Here is a 19,440-nt window from a genome sequence, read left to right as displayed (position 1 = left end):
AACAGTGTTTACTGTATGGTTGATTGCTCTTCAAAGAACTTCAGCAATAGTTGAATGATGGCTGTTAAAAAAATATGACAGTAATTTTTAATCATTGGAAGTTCTGTGTTTTGGTGTCAGCAGTGCGCCGCAGATGGATGTTTCAAAAAAACCTGTAAATGTTTTCTTCCTCACACTCACTTTGCCATCGTCAAACCTGCTGCAGGGGTGGAAGACCTGTCTGGGGTCCTTGTGATAAGCCTTCAGACAGGAATAGGGCTTGATGTCTCTGAAAGCAGATAACATTTCTGTGAGCACTTTTGCATGTCACTGAAACGGTCAATACACCAAACGTTGTCAGACGTCCGCTAATGGGTATAGCAGGTTTTTCAGGGTTTATGGTCAGAACAGAAGTGCATAAACCAAACTTTGACCACCACATTGATAACATGGGTTCTGTGTAAGGTCTGTTCAATCCTCTGTGCCTCATTGAAATACTGAGGCTAGCTGTCAAAAATCATGTCAGTGGTCTTTTTTTCTGTAGAAGTCAAATTTCTCATTGTAAAAACGGATTCTGGGTATTTGATAATAGCTGTTAATGGCTTAACCCTTGTGCTATCCTAGGCACTTTAATATTGGGAGTTGGATCATCTAGACCCACTAGACAGTGCTCTGAACCTTTTTTCTTCAATGATTTGTGATCTTCACTGGTGTCCATGGATTACATGAAATCTTCTCCACCTTTATCCACCTTTGTCATGGTAGGGAGAACACGTCAATGTAAGGGTGGGGTCATCCAAGATAGCACAAGGGTTATAGACACCTTACAGCTCTGTCTGGACAGTAAATTGTGTACAACCTGTTTTTCTTTTTGGTTTCTGTTTGTATTTTTACAGCGAATCTTAAGCAATGCCTGACTCACATGCCCATAGGGGAGAATGAGCCGTAATAGTGTTGCAGGTTTTTGGGTTGTTGGGGCCAGTTGAGAGTTGTAGAGAAGAGCAGCTGCATCTTAAGGGGAGCTCAGGTTTGTCTTACAGTTCCCTTGGGGCTCGAACTGCCACCCCAAGGGACTTGTACCATTGTCATGTGTTTGATAAATGTATTATGAAGTATTTGTATAGCACTTCTGACATAGGGTGATGTTGTCATGTCCTTACACCAACCTCTAGTTGTTAGTAAGCAGCGAGTACTGCCTCCTTATTGACGACTGTTGGGTGAGTATGTGATATGTGAGTGCCCGGAGGATCTCACTTCTAACAGACAGGTCGCGTGCAAAGAGCTCGCAAGGGACACGGAAGGAGCATGCACTAATCATCACTAATAGCACTAATGGGCTATGTGTGCAGTGCGCAGGGCTCCAGAGATCAAAAAATGACATATCCGTATGATAGCCTGCGTCTCTCCTACTTCCCCCTTACTTAATACGAAGTGCTGTATAAGTGTTTCCTACGAGCTGTCACCTGCAACATTCATTCATCTTCTAATCAGTTTTTTCTCTTTGTGGATCACTGGGCTGCCAGAGCCTATCCTGGCCACTTGTGGGCGACAGCAGGGGACATCCTGGATAGGTTGCCAGTCTGTCGCAGGGCCACAATGACACACCCATGCATACTCACACCTATTTTAGAGTAACCAATTAACCTTTGGAGCATGTGTTTGGATAGTGGGAGGACGCCGGAGTCCCCGGATAAAACCCACGCATGCAGGGGCAGAACATGAAAACTCCACACAGAAAGGTCCCCCATTGGTGTTCTGTTTCACGTCCCCCAGCTGGGACTTAAACTGGGGCCTTTTTGCTGTGTGAAAAGAGGTTCCACTGAGCTGTGTTGCATTCCAGTGAGCAGTTAGCAGGACAGGCAAGTATGTAAACAGTGTACTTACCAGGGTGGTAAGTTCAGGAACCTTATAAGTGGCAAAAAAATGGGGCCTTTATTTAGAACAGTGGTCAACAGCCGTAATAGAAATGTAAGTTGTTGTTGTTGTTCACTTTTCGGGATAGCCCTTCAGGGATCACCATGCAGAAGCTTTGATTTGCACATGTGGTTTGGCAGAGATTTTTATGCCTGAGACCCTTCCAGACACAACCCTGTATTTTCTCTGGGGACCGGCACAGGGGAACCCAGAAGTCTGAGTAGGTGATATTATAGATTAGTCAAAAACGCTGATCACACCGCAAGTCCTTGTTAATGCTCCAAACAACTCAGGTCTAACCAATGCAAATTGTTGTATATTTTGATTTATGTTGACAAAACCCAAAACACAAATTGAAAAGTTCGATAATCAATAATCGGATTTCTCATTTAAAGGGCTCTTACAATTTTTATTTTTTATTTTGTGAGTCTTGGAAAAACAAATGGTGCAACATCATAAGTTGACTCTCATCTCATAAAGCTTTACAACATGCATGTGAAGAAAGCACATTTTTGTCAAAACCCTTTTTTCATTCAAAAGAAAACCAAACTGAGTCTGTGTATTTCAAAGTTCTTCTTGTGTTTGCCCAAAGTTCCTATAAACTGACAGAATGAAGTGGTTCTCACCTTATGTCATTCATGTCGTAGTATGCATTGCAGTTGATGTCTTTGATGCAGATGCCCATGTTAGGAGACTGTAGCATCTTCATGGTCAGGTAGGGGAAGGCAGTGGCAAACAGAGCGTGCACAGAGTCCAGACAGCTGATTTCTGCAGGCATCTTCACCTGTAGGGTCTCCTGACCATACTGCAAATACAGCACACCTGACAACCAGACAGAAACGCGTCATTGGTGATGTAGCATGTGTTTGATTTCTTTTTCACACAATAATCAAAACGTTGGATTAAGTTGTCTTAAATTTTAAAGGTAAAGAAAACCCCTTTACTCCCTCGTGACCATCGTTCACAAATTGAGCTCCTGTGCTGAAACTGTCAAGAATGGCGTGGCCTTACTTTGTCCTCTTCCCTCCTATATTTATCGAAATATGATCACCAGGTCATCTCCATCCTTTAAATGAATAATATTAGGAATTCCAATAACACACCCGAATTTGAAACATTTTAGCTCATTTGGCTTTAAATTAACTGCAAGTCACACCATGGCTCATCTTGTTTTAATTTTTTGGATTTTTGACTCAACTTTTTGGGGTTGTCAAGTTCCATTGGCAAAAACCTATAACTTTACAGGTTTTGGAGTACATATGTGAGTTTTTGTACTTTTTTTCCTCATAGATCGTTTCATTGGTTCAAATTTCCAACAATCATTTTCCATTAATCTTAACTTTGATTGCAGACCAGATTGCAACCAAATAATCAGTTCTTTTTAGTCAGTTGGACTTTGGAACCAAATAATCATGCGAAGACCCCTCAGTTCACATGTTTGTGCTCCTGAAGGAGTTGTGTACAATTATCCTTCCACATACCTAACGGACGCTCAGCTTGGTGGCTGCTCCAGTGCCCTGCAGGCAGGCTGGCACGGGTTTGACAGCCCCTTCTAAAGGGGCCTGGCGCCTCTCCATCCCACATTCTCTCTGAAGCTGGAGGGTTCTGGTCCACATGGACACCTTCAGAGGTTTGCAGAGGTTTTTCCTGGACATGATAAAAAAGAAAACCAAACATCGATCTTAAGAGACATAAAGAAGAAAACCTTTAGACCAAAGGAAAGACGGCCAACAATCAATTCCGCCAAATTATTGATGGCATAGTAAATCATAATTGCACACACTAAAGTTATAGCATTTTTTCTCAGGGGGGTACTATGTCTAAATGCCACAACCCAAATATTTGTGCAACATAAATAAATTAGTCATAATTTGAGTGAGTGACATTCATTTTTCCACTCATGTTGTGGGGGAAGTGGGACATAATTTTCATCTTTTAAGAACCTGTGTGTGAAAAACTATTAAAATTTGCCCCCAGAAGGACTGATTTTGGTGATATTTGTGCTGCTTTTCTGTACATAAACTCATATTTCTGAAAGAAGGTTGTGGTGATGTGTTTGCTCCTCAAACTTTCTTTGAAGTATTTCTTTAAGGAGCTTAAAAAGCACACATGCATGTATCATGGTCAGCCAGGTATGTAGAAATCTTTTAGTTCCTTTGAAAAAAATGTCAGCAAAAGTTTTGCATTGATTAATAAACTGTTGGGCGTGGTGATAAAGTGATCAATCTTTGATTGGAAAGTTACAGGGACATCAAAGCCCCACAATGCTCCTGGTGGTTACAGGTTAGTTAGTGCCTTGCATGGCAGCTTTCCCACCATCAGTAAATTAATGTGTGTGTGATGACTGCAAAGTCAGAGAAGTGGTAGTTAAGTGGACACCATTTACTATTTGTTTTTAATTTCTCCGTAACTCTTGTGCTATCCTAGGGATGTTAACATTGGGAGTTGGGTCATCTAGACCCACTAGACAGTGCGCTGAAGCTTTTTCTTCAATGATTTGTCATTTGTCGTCAATGCAAGGGTGGGGTCATCTGAGATAGCACAAGGGTTAAACAATAGAAAATATCTACCTTATATTTAGGACTTGGTGTCTCAGCGTCCAGTCATCTTAAACATTTCCTTGTTCTTATCAACCTAAAAGATCTGTTTTCTCTCAGAACCTACGAATGCGTTTTGAGCAAAATGGTAGTTTTGAAAGTTTGCACACTCATCTCATGTGAATCCAGTAATATGTCTGGGTACAAAAATACTACAATGAATGAATGACTAATAAATAAATTAATAAACAAACAAAAAACAAGATTATCTCTACATTTAGGATGAAACTACAGACTATTTTATCCTGTAGTTTGATAGTGATAATTTCCATCATCAGTTAAATCCTTTTTTTTTTTAATCTGATCTCATCCAAAGTTTGCCTTCCATTTTTAGCCCATCATACGTGCTGGCAGACAGTCTGTGGAATGCTGTCTGATAACACAAGTGCCATAAAAATAATCATTTTCCCATCAAGAATGAAGAAACACTTAATGGGATTTCTCTTTGAAGTATTCACAGAACCAACAGGGCAGTATTTTGTCATGTTAACTCCTTATGCTTTTTTCACAAATTTATCCTGACTGCAGGAAAAAAGTAAACCCAAAGCAATCCCGAAGAACTTAGATTTCTTGAGATGGACACCTGAAGACAAGTACAGGTTGGACAGAAGGTTCTATGGATTCCTCCATGACTAGTGGTATACAGCTGGTTACCCATGCGACTTCTTTTTAGAACCTGTCACTTCTAAAACACACAAAGGGTCCGGCTCACTGCAAGCTGAAGAAGATGTTGGAGTGTATTTATGCTGAAGGTTCTTACCTGAAAGGCTGAGTTTCTCTGATGTTTTCTGACTCGTCTGCTAGGGTAAAGTCATGCCTGTGTGGGAGCTGCCTTTGGCGAGTATACCTGCAGCTTGTTTACCTGCGTTGGACGCATCTGAAAGCCAGCCTCCTCAACTGACTGTTACAACACGGATCCATCGACAGCACTGCTGGCTCTACCAGTTCGACCAGAATACAAGATTTGCTCACTGACACGTCTCCAGCAAGTTGCTGCACCTCCTACCAACCCCACCCATGACACTACTTGGTAAAAGCCAGCATGAATTATTCATGGAGCTTCATACCAACGTTAACTAAAAGAGGGACAGGGAGAACCCCAATTCACCTCAAACAGGACAGATTTGCTAAACATTTTCTCTTTAGTCTAAACGTTATAAGGATTTCAGTGTTCAATATGTTCCTCTAAGTACCTCATTTACTTAACCCCAAACTGGAATAATTTGTCAATAAATCTCTCATTTTTGTGATATATCGATTTTCGTGATAATATTTGAAAGCAACCTATAAACCACTTCTCCGGATTGTTCATTGGAAGCTGCATACAGATAGATTTGGCTTCAGCTATGGGCGGCTGTGGTGCTGAGGTAAAGCGGTTGACCTCTCATCAGAAGATCGCAGGTTCTTTTACCACCTTACCCGCCCGCCATCCATGTGTCGAAGTGTTCTTGGGCGTGACACTGGACCCCACCTTGCCTCTGGTGGAAGGTTGGCGCCAGTGTTCCACAGAGAAACTGCCACCAGTGTGTGGATGCGTGTGTGTGTGTGTATGGGTGAATGGGACTGTGACTGTAAAGTCCTTTGGGCCGTCTAAGAAGGTAGTAAAGGGCTATAAACATAAATACCATTTACCGTCCCCACAGCCAAACGTGGTGATGGAACATAAATTTACTGTAGTCAACAGCATTCCAAAGAATACAAAACACATCAAAATCCTCAACAGCATTAGGCTGGTTGAGGCCATTTCAGCATAATCACCCAAAACAAAGCAATTGTGATAGAGAAATTATTAGATGACAGAAGCATGAACATTTTGCGGTGGTCAAGACAAAGTCCTGGTTTGAAATCCACCAAAAATCTGAATAGGGAGCTAAAGATTAGGATGATCTTTAGCAAGTTGGAGGGTCTACGCCAACCTGAAATGGTTGGATGTCACACATCTTTTTTTCATCTATTTTCAAAGCACTGATAGTGGTCTTTTGATTTTGGTTTATGGTGTTTTTTGGCCAAAGTCAAAGACTGTTGTTTTCTAGGACGTCATTTCTGCATTGTGTATTTTCTACATGTATGATCTTCTTCAAACATCATTTTTTTTCTGCTCAACAAATTGAACAAAGAAATCCTTAGAAATACAGTTAAAAGCTTGATTTTTATTAAAATATGTCCTCCATCATGAGAAAAATGCCAATGTAAAAAACAAGCAATGTTTATTGGTTATGAGTCTTTAATACTAGTGGAGGGTTGCAAAAACCAATTAAAGGAAAGGGTGTAATAGTTAGGGTAATGAAGTTTTTTCCTTCCGAATGTACGGAAGTGTATGAATAACTTTAGAAATATCACTTTTTTTAATATAAAAAAGCTCAGTTATTATTTCTACAATACTTTCCAGCTGTTTCTCACTTTTTCTTCTGTGCAGGTCTTGATGATTGCGGTCTGATGATGATCCTCCTGCTCTGGGAGCTCCTCCTTCATGGCTCCAATGTGAGGCTGCGGCACCACGGCACAACACCTTTGAGGTAAGGTACTGGAAGACTGGGAGTCTGGCCCAGCACTGGAAGGGTCTGTGTTTAACTGCTGGCTGCAGTTATTGCTGTCTTCAGTAGAGTTGGACGATGAACATGCTTTGCATTGACTGTTGCTCAGATCTAAGAGGAACAAAAGCAATGAGGCGATTTCAGTAATCATGTCCTGTTTCTCAAACAAACGACTAAACAAAATATTTATTTTACGTTTTTTTTTTCTCATTTAGCCGTTAAGGTACAACATTAAAAATGTAAAAAAATGTGTGCATCTTAGAACATTATAGAACAGTCAGAATGCACTAGGAAAAACCTGAGAGGATAGAATACACTGCAAGAATCTTGCCACTAGGGGGCTGCCTAAATTTTTTTTGAGAACAGAACATGCAAATGACACCCATGTGGCGGTGGGACTGATTCCAGGTAAGATGAAGCTGTGCACAGGAACAGCAGCTCGTAAAAGAAACCCTTCTTGACTTCAGGAACCACAGAGCAGAACCCTGTCTGCATCACAGCAGCCTGCATAGAGAGGGTCCAGACCTTCAAGCTCTGTGGCATCCTCAACCCCTCAAAATCCCCTCCAACATCACAGTCATCATCAAACAGCCAGAGTAGTCCTTCCATCTTCTAGCCCTTGTGCTATCTTAGATGACCCCACCCTTACATTGACGTGTTCTCCCTACCATGACAAAGGTGGATAAAGGTGGAAAGATTTCATGTAATCCATGGAGACCAGTGAAGATCACAAATCATTGAAGAAAAACGGTTCAGAGCACTGTCTAGTGGGTCTAGATGACCCAACTCCCAATGTTAAAGTGCTTAGGATAGCACAAGGGCTAGTAACACTAAATAAACATCTTGAGGACAAAGCTGCTGGTGAGCTTCTACTATTTCACAGAGAAAAGCTTTCTTACACACCAGTTTGATATCTGCATCAGGACAGACTGGAAGACAATAGTGTACACTCTCCAGAAGATCAGCATTTCAGAGCTCAGGAAATGGTCAAACTTTGCTTTCATCCCGGTTCCCACCTGGCCAACAGGTTTTGCTCTGGCAAGGTCTAGAAGTGCATCTGCACCCAGACAAACAGACGAAAAACTTTGTTCTTCCCTGAGCCACAAATGCACTGAATGCACACGTGCACTAAAGCCCCCACACCCAGAGCAAATACTGCAGGTTGTACCAGTGGAAGGCAAGGAGGCACAATCCAGTCCCAAGTCTGGATAAATGCAGAGGAGTGTGTCAGGAAAAGCATCCAACGTGTATTTTTGGGTGTACATTTATTTCTCTTAAAACCCAGCTGCTGTTCAGTTTGGGTCTGCTCCTTGTGCAGTCTCAGTAAATCACCTGTGAACCCTAGTTAAGTAGCAGGTACAATCTCTTTGTCTACATGTGCACACAACTTAAGACTCTTAATTTGGCCATTCGTCTTCTGTTCTATGCACAATCCAGATTGAGGGTGGGGGGGTATATCTTCAGATAGTTTTAATGTGGGATGCTCCAACAAAACTTTCACACAATGTTTTTTGCAACATTATTATATACCGTAAAGTAGAAATTCCATTTGATTTCTTTCTGTGACACAAAGCAATTTAGCTATTTAGCCCTTTAACACCAGAGTTTAAGTTCTAGTGTTCACATTCTGTCGACTACCAAAACTCTTTAACCGTTTATGCAATTAATGTAATTCCAGCGGATTCTGAAGCGGTGAAAAGTGACTTTGCACTCATATGCAACACTTTACAGTAGTAATGAGTTACAAATCAATGCAAAGACGAAATGAAAAGTCGCTTTTGTCCACGTCAGAACAAGCGGATTGAAGATTAATAACCCCTATTGTTAAAGTAAAATATGTCAACACAAGAGGCCCTCAGCTCTCATCTGTCTGCCCAGCTGTTGGACAGGACAAGTTAAAAAAAAAAAAAAAAAAAAGAACAAGCGGATTCACATTTATCACCTAAACAGTCAAAGAATCAAGGACTGTCAAAGACTGTGTGTTATTTAGGTATCGCCAGCAACATTTCCTGTGTTAAATTCCTAAACACAAATGTCACAAGTTTCTTTTATGCAACTGTGTTTTCTGGGTAAATAATTGTTCCACATTAAAGCGTGCTGTACTGCTGCTTGGGCAGTTCATGGAGTCATAGAGACCCCTCATGTTGGCACCAGAAACAGACCTTTAGTCTGCTTAATAAACACAAGCTACAGAATACTATTGTAGCTTTTTCTGATGACAAAACCATTTGAGAAAGTTGTTTGGATAGAGACTGGGGTGAAATCCTGCATTTTACTTTAAAAAAAAGCTCAACTCTGCCCCCGGCTCTAAAGTTTGCTGCATGGACTCCCTGTGTCCTGTAGGACTGAATTAGCATGTCACTGAGTCATGCAGACTCATTATGAAGGATTATACAAATGTCCTTCAACACACTGCATTAATGTGGCATGGGCAACCCCTTGCACACACACACACATTGCTGTGGGCTGTGGGTTATAACAAATTGATGAAGACATCAAGGACAGCAGCAACATTTCTGTGAATAACGAAGAAAAGACTCAGCGTGATGCAGATCATAAAACATTAAGGGCCGGGTTCATTAAGGTCCCTAAACTTGCTCATGGTTTTATTTAGGAAGGGTCAAACTGACAAGGATTGGATCATCGGATCACAGCTGTAGACAAGAGATGTTCAAATAAGCATTAATTAATTAATTAATTGATTAAATGGAGAGTTTAGGAAACCAAGAAGTGTGGAAATGCAAAATAAAAGTCCACCCACTGTAAAAAAAAAAGAAAGAAAAAAAGGGAGATATAAATTTAAAGAAAGTCTCTGAAAATGAAACCTAAACATCAAAAAATGAGTGGGAAGGAGTAGAGCAGTGGCACATTCTCTCTGTAATGCTACGTACACACCAGCCTCCACAATACACGTTTAAGTGACAGCCTCCAAGGAAAAGTCTATGTAAATGCTTTCTGCATTCAAAACTCTCCCATTCACACATCGGTACGTAAGTTTTAAAGACTCTTTTCGGACTCTGCATACAAAACGCGTGTCATTTGAATGCGTGTTGCAAGGTAAACTCGTTGAACTTTGACCAGTCAGAGACTCAGAGTTAGTAGTGACATGTGGGAAGTGCCATTTTTAATTCACTGAAGTGCCAACTGTTTGAAAAGTGATCGTGAAGGAGAATTAAGTAATAACGTTTTTTCCCTGGCCAGAATTCCACGAGACCAAGTCTTTCATAAATCGGAATAGAGCTGTGAAAGAGAAAATTAAGAGCAAGACTCACAAGATTTGCACTGCTATGAAATTTCTCACCAAGCTTCTTCCAACTGTGGTACATTCGCTAGTTTTGGGTAAAGTCAGTCCAGTGTGAACACAGTATGCTAAAAGTGCATTCAAGAACCGGCATTCAGCGCATTCTTGAGCGCATGGTACATACAGTACCTGATGTGAACGTGGCATACAGGCAAACAGGTGCAGCTCATGTACTGTGGGGATCAGATAACTGGATCACTGTGGGGTATGACCTGCTGAAGCCTGTGATGTTATACACTCACTGAAACCATAAGTTCATCAAGAAATCCCAGGATCCAAAACAAAGCTGAACTTCAAAGTGCTGTTTTTTGTGTTTAACACCTTTTTAGTCAAACTCTATCCATCCCTCCATCCGTCCATCCATCCATCTTCTTTCGCTTATCCAGGACCGGGTCGCGGGGGCAGCAGTCTAAGCAGAGATGCCCAGACTTCCCTCGCCCCAGCCACTTCCTCCAGCTCCTCTGTTGGGACCCCGAGGCGTTCCCAGGCCAGCCGACAGACATAGTCTCTCCAGCGTGTCCTGGGTCTTTCCCGGGGCCTCCACCCAGTGGGACATGCCCGGAACACCTCCCCAGGGAGGCGTCCAGGAGGCATTCGGACTAGGTGCCCGAGCCAGCTCAACTGGCTCTTCTCGATGTGGAGGAGAAGCGGTTCTACTCCGAGCTCTCCGCGGGGGACCAAGCTTCTCACCCTATCTCCAAGGGAGCACCCAGCCACCCTACGGAGGAAGCTCATTTCAGCCGCTTGTATTCAGGACCTCGTTCTTTCAGTCATGACCCATAGCTCATGACCATGGACGAGTACTGGAACGGAGACTGACAGGGTAAATTGAGAGCTTTGCTTTCTGGCTCAGCTCTCTCATTAGCACCGATACAGCGACCGCATAACTACGGACACTGCTCCGATCCTCCTGTCAATCTCACTTATTCATTAACAAGACCCTGAGATATTTAAACTCCTCCACTTTGGGCAAAGACACTCCACCCACCGAGAGATGGCAAACTACTTTTCTCCGGTCTTTTGAGTCAAAAGATTACTCCTAATAGTACTGTATACCACACTCAGCAGGGCAGGTCGTTCAGTCCTCACTGCAGACCAGGGTTACCTACAGCAGAGCAGTGATGTCGTCTAAATCCTGACCAAACTCCTCAAGAGAAACCGTTTAGTTCAGATGGGCACAGAAGTGATTTCTAACAATTTCTCAGACTTTAGAAAAGAAAGTGAAGTTAGGTATGGGCCTGTAATCAACTACTAAATAATTACCTATGTTCTCATTATGTATTGTTCAAGAGACTATGGAAAAATTGGCACTTTAGGCAGATTATACGTGTCAAGTTTTTCATGGGCACAGTCAATAAATATTAATCTCTGCGATTCTCATTCCTCAAATAAATGCCTCCTGCAAATGTAAAGACATTGACAGGCTTATGAACTGGATTTTCAATGGTACAAGTTCATTGATATTGAAAAAGTCGGCCAATCATAAATGTTTTACGTTTTTGTTCCATGTTCTTCATTTCTAAATTTAAAACCCACCATGTTGAGTTTTGCAACTTAAAATAGGTCTGATAGAAACAAAGTGATAGAAGCAATACTCCATTTTAGCCTTATAGCACATTTATTAGCAACAAAAATAAAAAAATTAACAGTTTACTGTGTCATAAAAAACAATTATGACATTACAGTTGGCAGAATTTTTTTTTCTTTTTGCATAAAATGCAGTTTTCTTAACACTCTTATTTGAGGATTTGAAAGCAGCGTCTTACCTTTGCAGGTGTCACTTCCTGGTTTCTCTGTAGGTTTGTGTTGTGGGGCTGCACACTCCATGGGCCAGTTTGCCTTTTGCACTAATCCAGCTAAAGACGGGCGTCTTTCATGGCTGACACTCTGTTGCCAGAGCAGGTTTCCCTCACTGCCTGCCCTCATGAGCCTCTCTCCAGTCCGTAACATGCATGAACGGTTGCAAGGCAGCTCCTTTACCAAAAGCGGGCTCTGACACATACTTCTTCCAGATTTAAACAGACGGGAGGACGACTTGGACATTTGTAAGGCTATGAGCAGAAGGCTTGTTTCTTTTATTTCTTACAAAATCAGAGTCGTTTCCCTGTGTTTTCTCCTCTTGATTTTTTTCTTATTACTTCTTCTCAAGAAGAAATGGACAAATCATGTTTGCTCACCAGATTCATATGATTATGAGCTTCTTTGTTCCTTGTAGCTGTCCTCTTGGTTTGGGTCCTCTTCTGTCTGAGATTGGGGGTCCTGTCATTCCAGGACAGGTAACACAGTTTGCCAGGTTTCCTTTGGGATTTTGCCCTGAGACAAAACCCTCTTCCTCCTCCTGAATCCTTAGACTTTCTTCTGTTTGTGACCACAAGTGTCCAGCAGTGAAAAGTATGCAACTCAAGAACAATTTTTTGTCTGGCTCCCTTTGAGCTCCTCCGGGAGGGCTTCCTCTCCTTCTACCCTCATTTTAGGTCTATGTCTCTCTTCCTTTTCCCTCCTTTCTCTCCAAGTTATCTCCTGCAATCATGTTCGGTCTTTCCTCCCACTTTTTTTCTGCTCGACTGCTGCATTTGCTCAAGGCTCTGCTTTGGTCTGTTTAAATTAACATATTAGAACAGTAACTGTCCTGCGCTCTGCTCCCATTCTCATACTTTTCATGCATCTCTTACTTCCACTGCAAAGGTTACCAGAAAATGTATTTTAACTCCAGGCTTCAGAGTGTATATGTTCTTCTGTGGATATGGAAACCATCCATTAGAAATTCCTTGGTTTACATTTGATTGTATAACTACATATTGGTGGCTTTGCAAAATGTGTTCACAATCTCACAAGAAAACGAAAGAAAGAAAAGAATGAACTGGCATTACAAAGAAAATTTACATGGATTTACTCAAGAGCTCTTGATGTATTAAATATTAGTCAGGAGCTGTCTTGTGGGATTCTTATGCTACATTCACAGCAGGCTTGGAAACGCGAGGTCAAACGACCACTTCCAATGAAAAGTATATGTATATATGTAAATGTACGTATTTGTGCGTTTCGGGCTTCCAAGTTCAAAATTCTTGCATTCACGCCTCGCTACACAAGTTTTTCTGTCCGTACTAAACGTCTGGCCAACGAATGAGCGCGCATCAAAACATAAACCAGTTGAACTGTGATCAGTCAGGGACTTGGGTTTGGTAGCATCCTTTTCTAAACACAGAAGTGCCAACCGTTGGAAAATTGATCATGAAAGAGAGATTAATAATTGTAATTTGTGCCCGGCAGGAATTCCATGACACCAAGTCTTTCATACGTCAAGTCTGGAGCAAGATTTGTGAGATTTGCACCCCTTTGACATTTTGCAACAACCCTTTTCTAATTGTTAGTACATATGGTGTTCTCACTGGACTGTGGCTAGTATCAGGTACCAACAGTCCAGTGAGAACACTATGTGCTAAAGTGAGTTCAAGAACCCGCATTCGGCGAGTTCCTGGACCCGCATCACAAGCCCGGTGTGAACATAGCATCAGGAATTCTATGATTCATATTCACTCAAAACTCAAACATTTGGCTTTTTTTTAGGTCCCCTAAAGGAACTTTCTGTCTTCCCCTCTGGTACCTGTCTGCTGCCTGGGTGCGCAGCAAAGGAAAACAACATTCTCAGGTGTCCACTTCAAAAAGCAGGACCGATGCTTCCCCACTTGTGTTAGGTTTCTGTGTTTTTTGTGTAATTATTTTCCATGCGGGTCGGCTGTGACTTCTCCTGGTTGCCCTGCCTCCCTTTCAATGTCCATGACGCAGTCACAACTGGAATTACCTTTTTTTATAGCGTTATTTCAGGAAATGTCTTTTTGTCCACAGTATGGAGCATCTCAGGTGTTTTCCCAATAGACTTCTCAAGCTTAAACATTGGGGATTTTCTAGTTGCTTGTTTCTGGTCCCTAGTCCTTTTCTCATGCTTGGAACCATTATTCTTTTTCCTCTTAAATCTTTTCAAACTTCTATCTGTCTCCTTTAGTTCCTCCTGGGGTCCCTTCTGCTGGTTTCTGCTAGAACTAAGCAACTTCCTGTCAGAACTCTAATCAAGAAATTCCTTCAAATAATGCTTCAATCAGCTTAGAAGGAATGGAGATCTCATATAAACCTTAGTGGATCCATCTGCAGCAGATGGGAGATGAAGCCCTTTTAGGCTTTAGTCGCTGCCAAACGTCCCCATCGGATTCTAACTAAATATCTGGCTGGTATTGAACATCTCATTGCTAATTGTTGCAATTTAGCTCTTCAATTGTTTGTTTTTTACTAAACTTTCTTTTAGTGTTTTCTCTGACTCAACAAATTCTTTTAAATTTCTGATACGTTTTTTGGAGTTGAAAAATGTCAGCTTTTGTGTGGCCTTTCATAGGCCTCTCTCTGCATGCGATCAATGGCATTTTCTCACTTTGAGACTCACACTTTAAGGTCATTTGTTCAGATGTTGTTTTCTTTTCATGTGCAAATGTTCTGCTATGTCCACGCTCAGAGATACTGCTCCTCACACGAAATTCCCATTTTTCTGCTTAAATTCTCCTTCTTGCTCTCAGTTGAAATTGCTCTCAAAGCTTGTGTTTCTGCTCAGTTGTTGTCTGCATGAGTCAATCCTTTCAAAACTCTCCAGCCAATAGGATTCTAAATTGAGTAAGCATGTCCCTGAGCCATGCAGCTACATGATGAAGCACTACACAAATATGTATTGACACAGTGAACTAATGTGGCATGAGCCCTTTGCCTCTCAACACCCCATACACCCCCACTCCGCACCCCCACACATATACAGACCATATACACTGCATACCAACACCAAGCAGTAAATATGTGTGTAACCAAAAATTATACAATTGTAAATTCTAAGTTCTCTCCATTCCAGCTTTGCTGCAGCAAGGTCATTCGCACCTAGATGACAGTGGAGACACTGTGAGAGTCACAGTCTTTCTCCAGTGCCTTCAACACCATCTAGCCCTGGTTACTGGGTGAGAAGCTGCAGCTGATGTCCGGTTGGGCAGTGTCCTGTCTGATGTGGTGATGAGTATAGTGTGGGAGCCCCAAAGGGCACTGTGCGCTCTCCATCCCTGTTCACCTTGGACATCCTCAGAACTTTCCTGATGACTCTGCAGTTGTCAGCTGTATCCCTTGTGCTATCTTAGATGACCCCACCCTTACATTGACGTGTTCTCCCTACCATGACAAAGGTGGATGAAGGTGGAAAGATTTCATGTACTCCATGCACACCAGTGAGGTTCACAAATCATTGAAGAAAAAAGGTTCAGCGCACTGTCTAGCGGGTCTAGATGACCCAACTCCCAACGTTAAAGTGCCTAGGACAGCACAAGGGTTACAGCTAAATTAAAAAGCCTAGTATTTCCAAACATCAGTTCTCAAGTATCCCAACTTTGCATGTTTTACAGAATTCTACCGACTAACAAACCTGACTTAAACCATTGTCCCTACAGAGCCTGACAGTTTTTGATTTTGATTTGAAATGGTTTATTGCAAGCAATCAAATTAGAATACACAAAAAACAATCCAATCATCAGTTATACATTCGTACAATAACTAATCAAACTTTAGATAATTAGACATATTAATAAATATTGCTTGAAAGGGAGTGGAAGGAAGCAAACTTATATAATCCCACCCCTGTTGAAAAAGTCGTTACAGTCGTGGAGAGTTTGGTACAGAACTACTCCAAGCAGCCACACTGTGGTTGATTGAAATCCTAAAAGTTTCTGGGGGACCATGTCCTCTAGTGCATGGAACCAAAGCAAACATTAGTCATATTCATGCTCATTTGACATGTTTTTATTTGTAGATGCACATCTGCTACCTGAAAACATCCTGAAAATTCATGCTTTTCCGCCAAGCAGCTCACGTCAAAGTCAATAAGACGAGCTCATGGGACATCTGAGTTGGTCGTAACCCTTGTGCTATCCTAGATGAACCCACCCCTGCATTGACGTGTTCTCTCTACCATGACAAAGGTGGATAAAGGTGGAAAGATTTGATGTAATCCATGAACACCAGTGAAGATCACAAATCATTGAAGAAAAAAGGTTCAGAACACTGTCAAGTGGGTCTAGATGACCCAACTCCCAATGTTAAAGTGCCTAGGATAGCACAAGGGTTAATGCCTTAATGGTTTCCTCTCATCTTGTTTGGTTTGTCCGTCACCAGAAGCTGTTTGATTTTGCTGTGTCGTTGTACTGCTGGAATCTGAAAATGATAAGAAAAGAGTTTCAATTACTTATAGTTGTTACATAGACATTTAGGTCCCCTTGGTGGGGAGGGTGAGTAATCAGGAGATGTCCCCTCAGTGCCCTACCCTTTAACTGAACCCCCCTTAGTACACACACCCCTCCCCCCTCAAAATACACACTCCAACATAAAACACACACACATGCACACAAACACCCTCACAAACACACATACACGCACACACATTTTGCAAGGAAGGTGGGACCTAGGACCATCTGTCCCCTACCCCTTCCCTGGTGGGGGGTACGGGTCCCTTGGCAACGGCTACCGTGTCCCCTGAGGGCCGGTCTCCTGGGCCCGGTGGTACTCTCTCCGCTCGGGGGGGGGGTTCACATTACACCTGAGCCGAGGGGTGTCCGTGTCCCTGGGGGTGGGTTCTGTTCCTTGCCCCTGGGCGCTGGGCCCCGCAAAACTTCCAACAGTGGCCGAGCCTGGTCGGGCCATGTTTACAACACCCCTTGTGGGCCCCCCTTTTTCCCTGGGGTGCTCCCCTCCGGGGTGGGGGTGGCTGGCCCCTGCCTTGCCCCTCCCTGGACCAACCGTGGGCCGGGTGGGTGGCTGCCTGGAGTGCGGAGCGGGTCTCCCTTGGGGGGTCCTGGCTCGTACCTGGGGTTGGGGCGGGGGGATGCCCGGAACTCCTGGGTGGTGATGGGGTGCTCGTCTGGGGCTGTGGGTGCCCTTCTCGGGTGGGGCCCTGCGTTGGGCTCTTCCGGCACGGCGGGGGGCTGCTCTCCTGGTTGGGTTGGGGCGCCGCTCTCTTTCCCCTGTGCTTCCCTGCTCTCTGGCTCTGGGGGCCTCGCGGCGGTCCTGCTGGTCCTGGCCTGGATGGCAGATTTGGTCGCCCGGGGAGCGGTTGTCCCCTGCCTGCTGCTGTGTGGCGTTGGGGGGTTCAGGCTGCCGCTGCTGCTGCGGCGGGGGTCTGGGTGTGGGGGTGGCTGGGCGCTCCTCCTCCTTCTTTTCACATTCCACCATCCATTTTAGAAGAACATAAACACTCATCTGAGCACAGGTGTTAGCTCACCTTTGCACTAATAGTTTGCATGATTGAATGAATGAAGGGTTTCACACTGGTTGGTTTGAAGGGATAGGTGTTCGTGTGTGAACACTATCTGTTTTGTGTACATGTTGACATGGGGACATTTTTGCAGCTAGCAGGTGTATTGATAACATTTCAGTGTGTGTGTGGACAGGCCCCGCCCTTTTTGTACTACATTTGAACCGTACCGTAATGATAAACAACCAGTAAACCTGTCTGCTCTATGCTGCTTCATGGTCTTATCCCCCCCCCCCCCCCTCTCTAACATCCCTCCCTCTTCTTCCCTCCTTTCCTTTTCCGTCCGGTCCAACACCAAAGATTGTCAAACATGATTGAAATTAATAAAGTTTGGCCTCAATTACAAAAGGGGTTTATTCAGACATACCTTTGGTTTGTCTGAAGATTAATAACCCCTCTTGTTAAAATAAAATATGTCCAACACAAGAGGCCCTCAGCTCTCAACTGTCTGCCCAGCTGTTGGACAGGACAAGTTAAAAAAAAAAGAAAAAAGAAAAGAGTTTCATTATTGCACTGTATTTAACATTAAAAAAATTCTTTTCACGTGATAGTTCCCTTTGCATTTAAACTTTGAAGTATAGTTTATTTATTCAAATGTATTTTTTACTTTTTGCCTGACCAACAGACAAGAAAAGATGTGTGCTGGTAGGTGTCTATGTAGGAAGTACTTCTTCTGACAGCTCACTAATTCTGCACGGACATTTGAAGGACAGTCAACTTAATCATGACAATTAAAAAAGTACAAGTTCAGGCTTGGAACCGTTCTAAAATGAGTGTAAATGCTTAGGAAATGGAGAGTGTTGATGAAAATCCCCAATAATTTAAAGACGTTCATTTGGGTGGAGTGTTTGCACTTAATTAGCATCAGATCCATTTAAAAAATCAATTTTAGGACGTGTGTGCTTCTTTTTAAATCAAGGACTTAAATCAAGCACAATCATGTTCTTTAAAGCACACAAACTAGCTCTAACTTGTCCTCCGCAAAGCACACAAACAGCTCATTTTTGATCAGTGACTTCTCAGAGCCTGAGTGGAGTACAGTGGTCTGGTAGTCCTAATGTGTTATGATTGCTGTTTTTTTATTCCCTTTTTAAAATTTGTGTGCAGCACTGTACATTCAAATTTTTACTGAGTTTTGAATTGGATCTAGCCACTTTTCTGCCAGTTGTAGTGTGGACCAATGAGACTATAAGGTCTTTGTCAGCATATTTAACCTTCAGACAAGACCTCCTCTTCTCCCACTCAGTTTTTTCTTCCTGTCTCATCCCCGTTAGTCCTCACACTGTGGTGTTGTCCTGGGTGCTAGCAGACGGCTGTGAAGGCTCAGATTCTGGACACTCTAGTGGTTCAGAGAATCTCACTTTTTTCTTTGGTTTCTTCTTTCAGGCTGGTCTTCTTCTCAACTTGTTTGGTTTGTCCGTCATCAGAAGATGTTTAATGTTGCTGTGTTGTACTGCTTGATTCTGAAAATAATAATACATATTAATGTTGCGGGCTGTTTTTCATACATTTTTCAAGTCAGTTTAATCTTTTTCAGAGTTATGAGGAAGCCGATCTCAGCGCCGGTCGGGTGAAGGCGTGGTACATCCTGGATGGTTTGCTTATCTAACAAAGGGTCACACAGAGACACAATCACACACAGTCTCATTCCCACCTATAATTATAATTTAAAGTCATCAATTGATTCATGTGTTTCTGCAGTGGGACGAACCTGCAGAAAACCCAAACATACATAGGAAGAATAGCAGAAGCAGTTAATGTTGGGGAAATAAACATTAATTCACTTAC

At 42.6% G+C, this 19,440-nt stretch overlaps 1 protein-coding gene across 2 annotated transcripts in view; it reads right to left on the bottom strand.

Annotated features, from left to right (window-relative positions):
- LOC105356172 (sickle tail protein homolog) overlaps positions 1-13,060 on the bottom strand; it is a 29,127-nt gene extending 16,067 nt beyond the window's left edge. Inside the window, exons 1-5 of one of the 2 annotated variants that reach the window (XM_011486358.4) lie at positions 12,092-13,060; positions 6,891-7,135; positions 3,375-3,540; positions 2,520-2,715; positions 181-268 (exon numbers count right to left, since the gene is read on the bottom strand). In XM_011486358.4, coding sequence (XP_011484660.1) covers positions 181-268; positions 2,520-2,715; positions 3,375-3,540; positions 6,891-7,135; positions 12,092-12,368 — 972 coding nt within the window. In that variant the 5' untranslated portion in view covers positions 12,369-13,060. Of the gene's footprint in view, positions 1-180; positions 269-2,519; positions 2,716-3,374; positions 3,541-5,250; positions 5,445-6,890; positions 7,136-12,091 lie in introns of those variants that run through there. The other variant, XM_011486359.4, reaches the window with a different exon arrangement.
- Between the last annotated feature and the right edge of the window lie 6,380 nt (positions 13,061-19,440).

This window comes from Oryzias latipes, chromosome 17, assembly GCF_053564925.1.
Source record: "Oryzias latipes strain Hd-rR chromosome 17, Olatipes_Hd-rR_3.1".
In the NCBI taxonomy this organism is placed as follows: domain Eukaryota; kingdom Metazoa; phylum Chordata; class Actinopteri; order Beloniformes; family Adrianichthyidae; genus Oryzias; species Oryzias latipes.
Note: the sequence above shows the minus strand (reverse complement) of the source record. Positions and strands in the feature narration are given on the sequence as shown.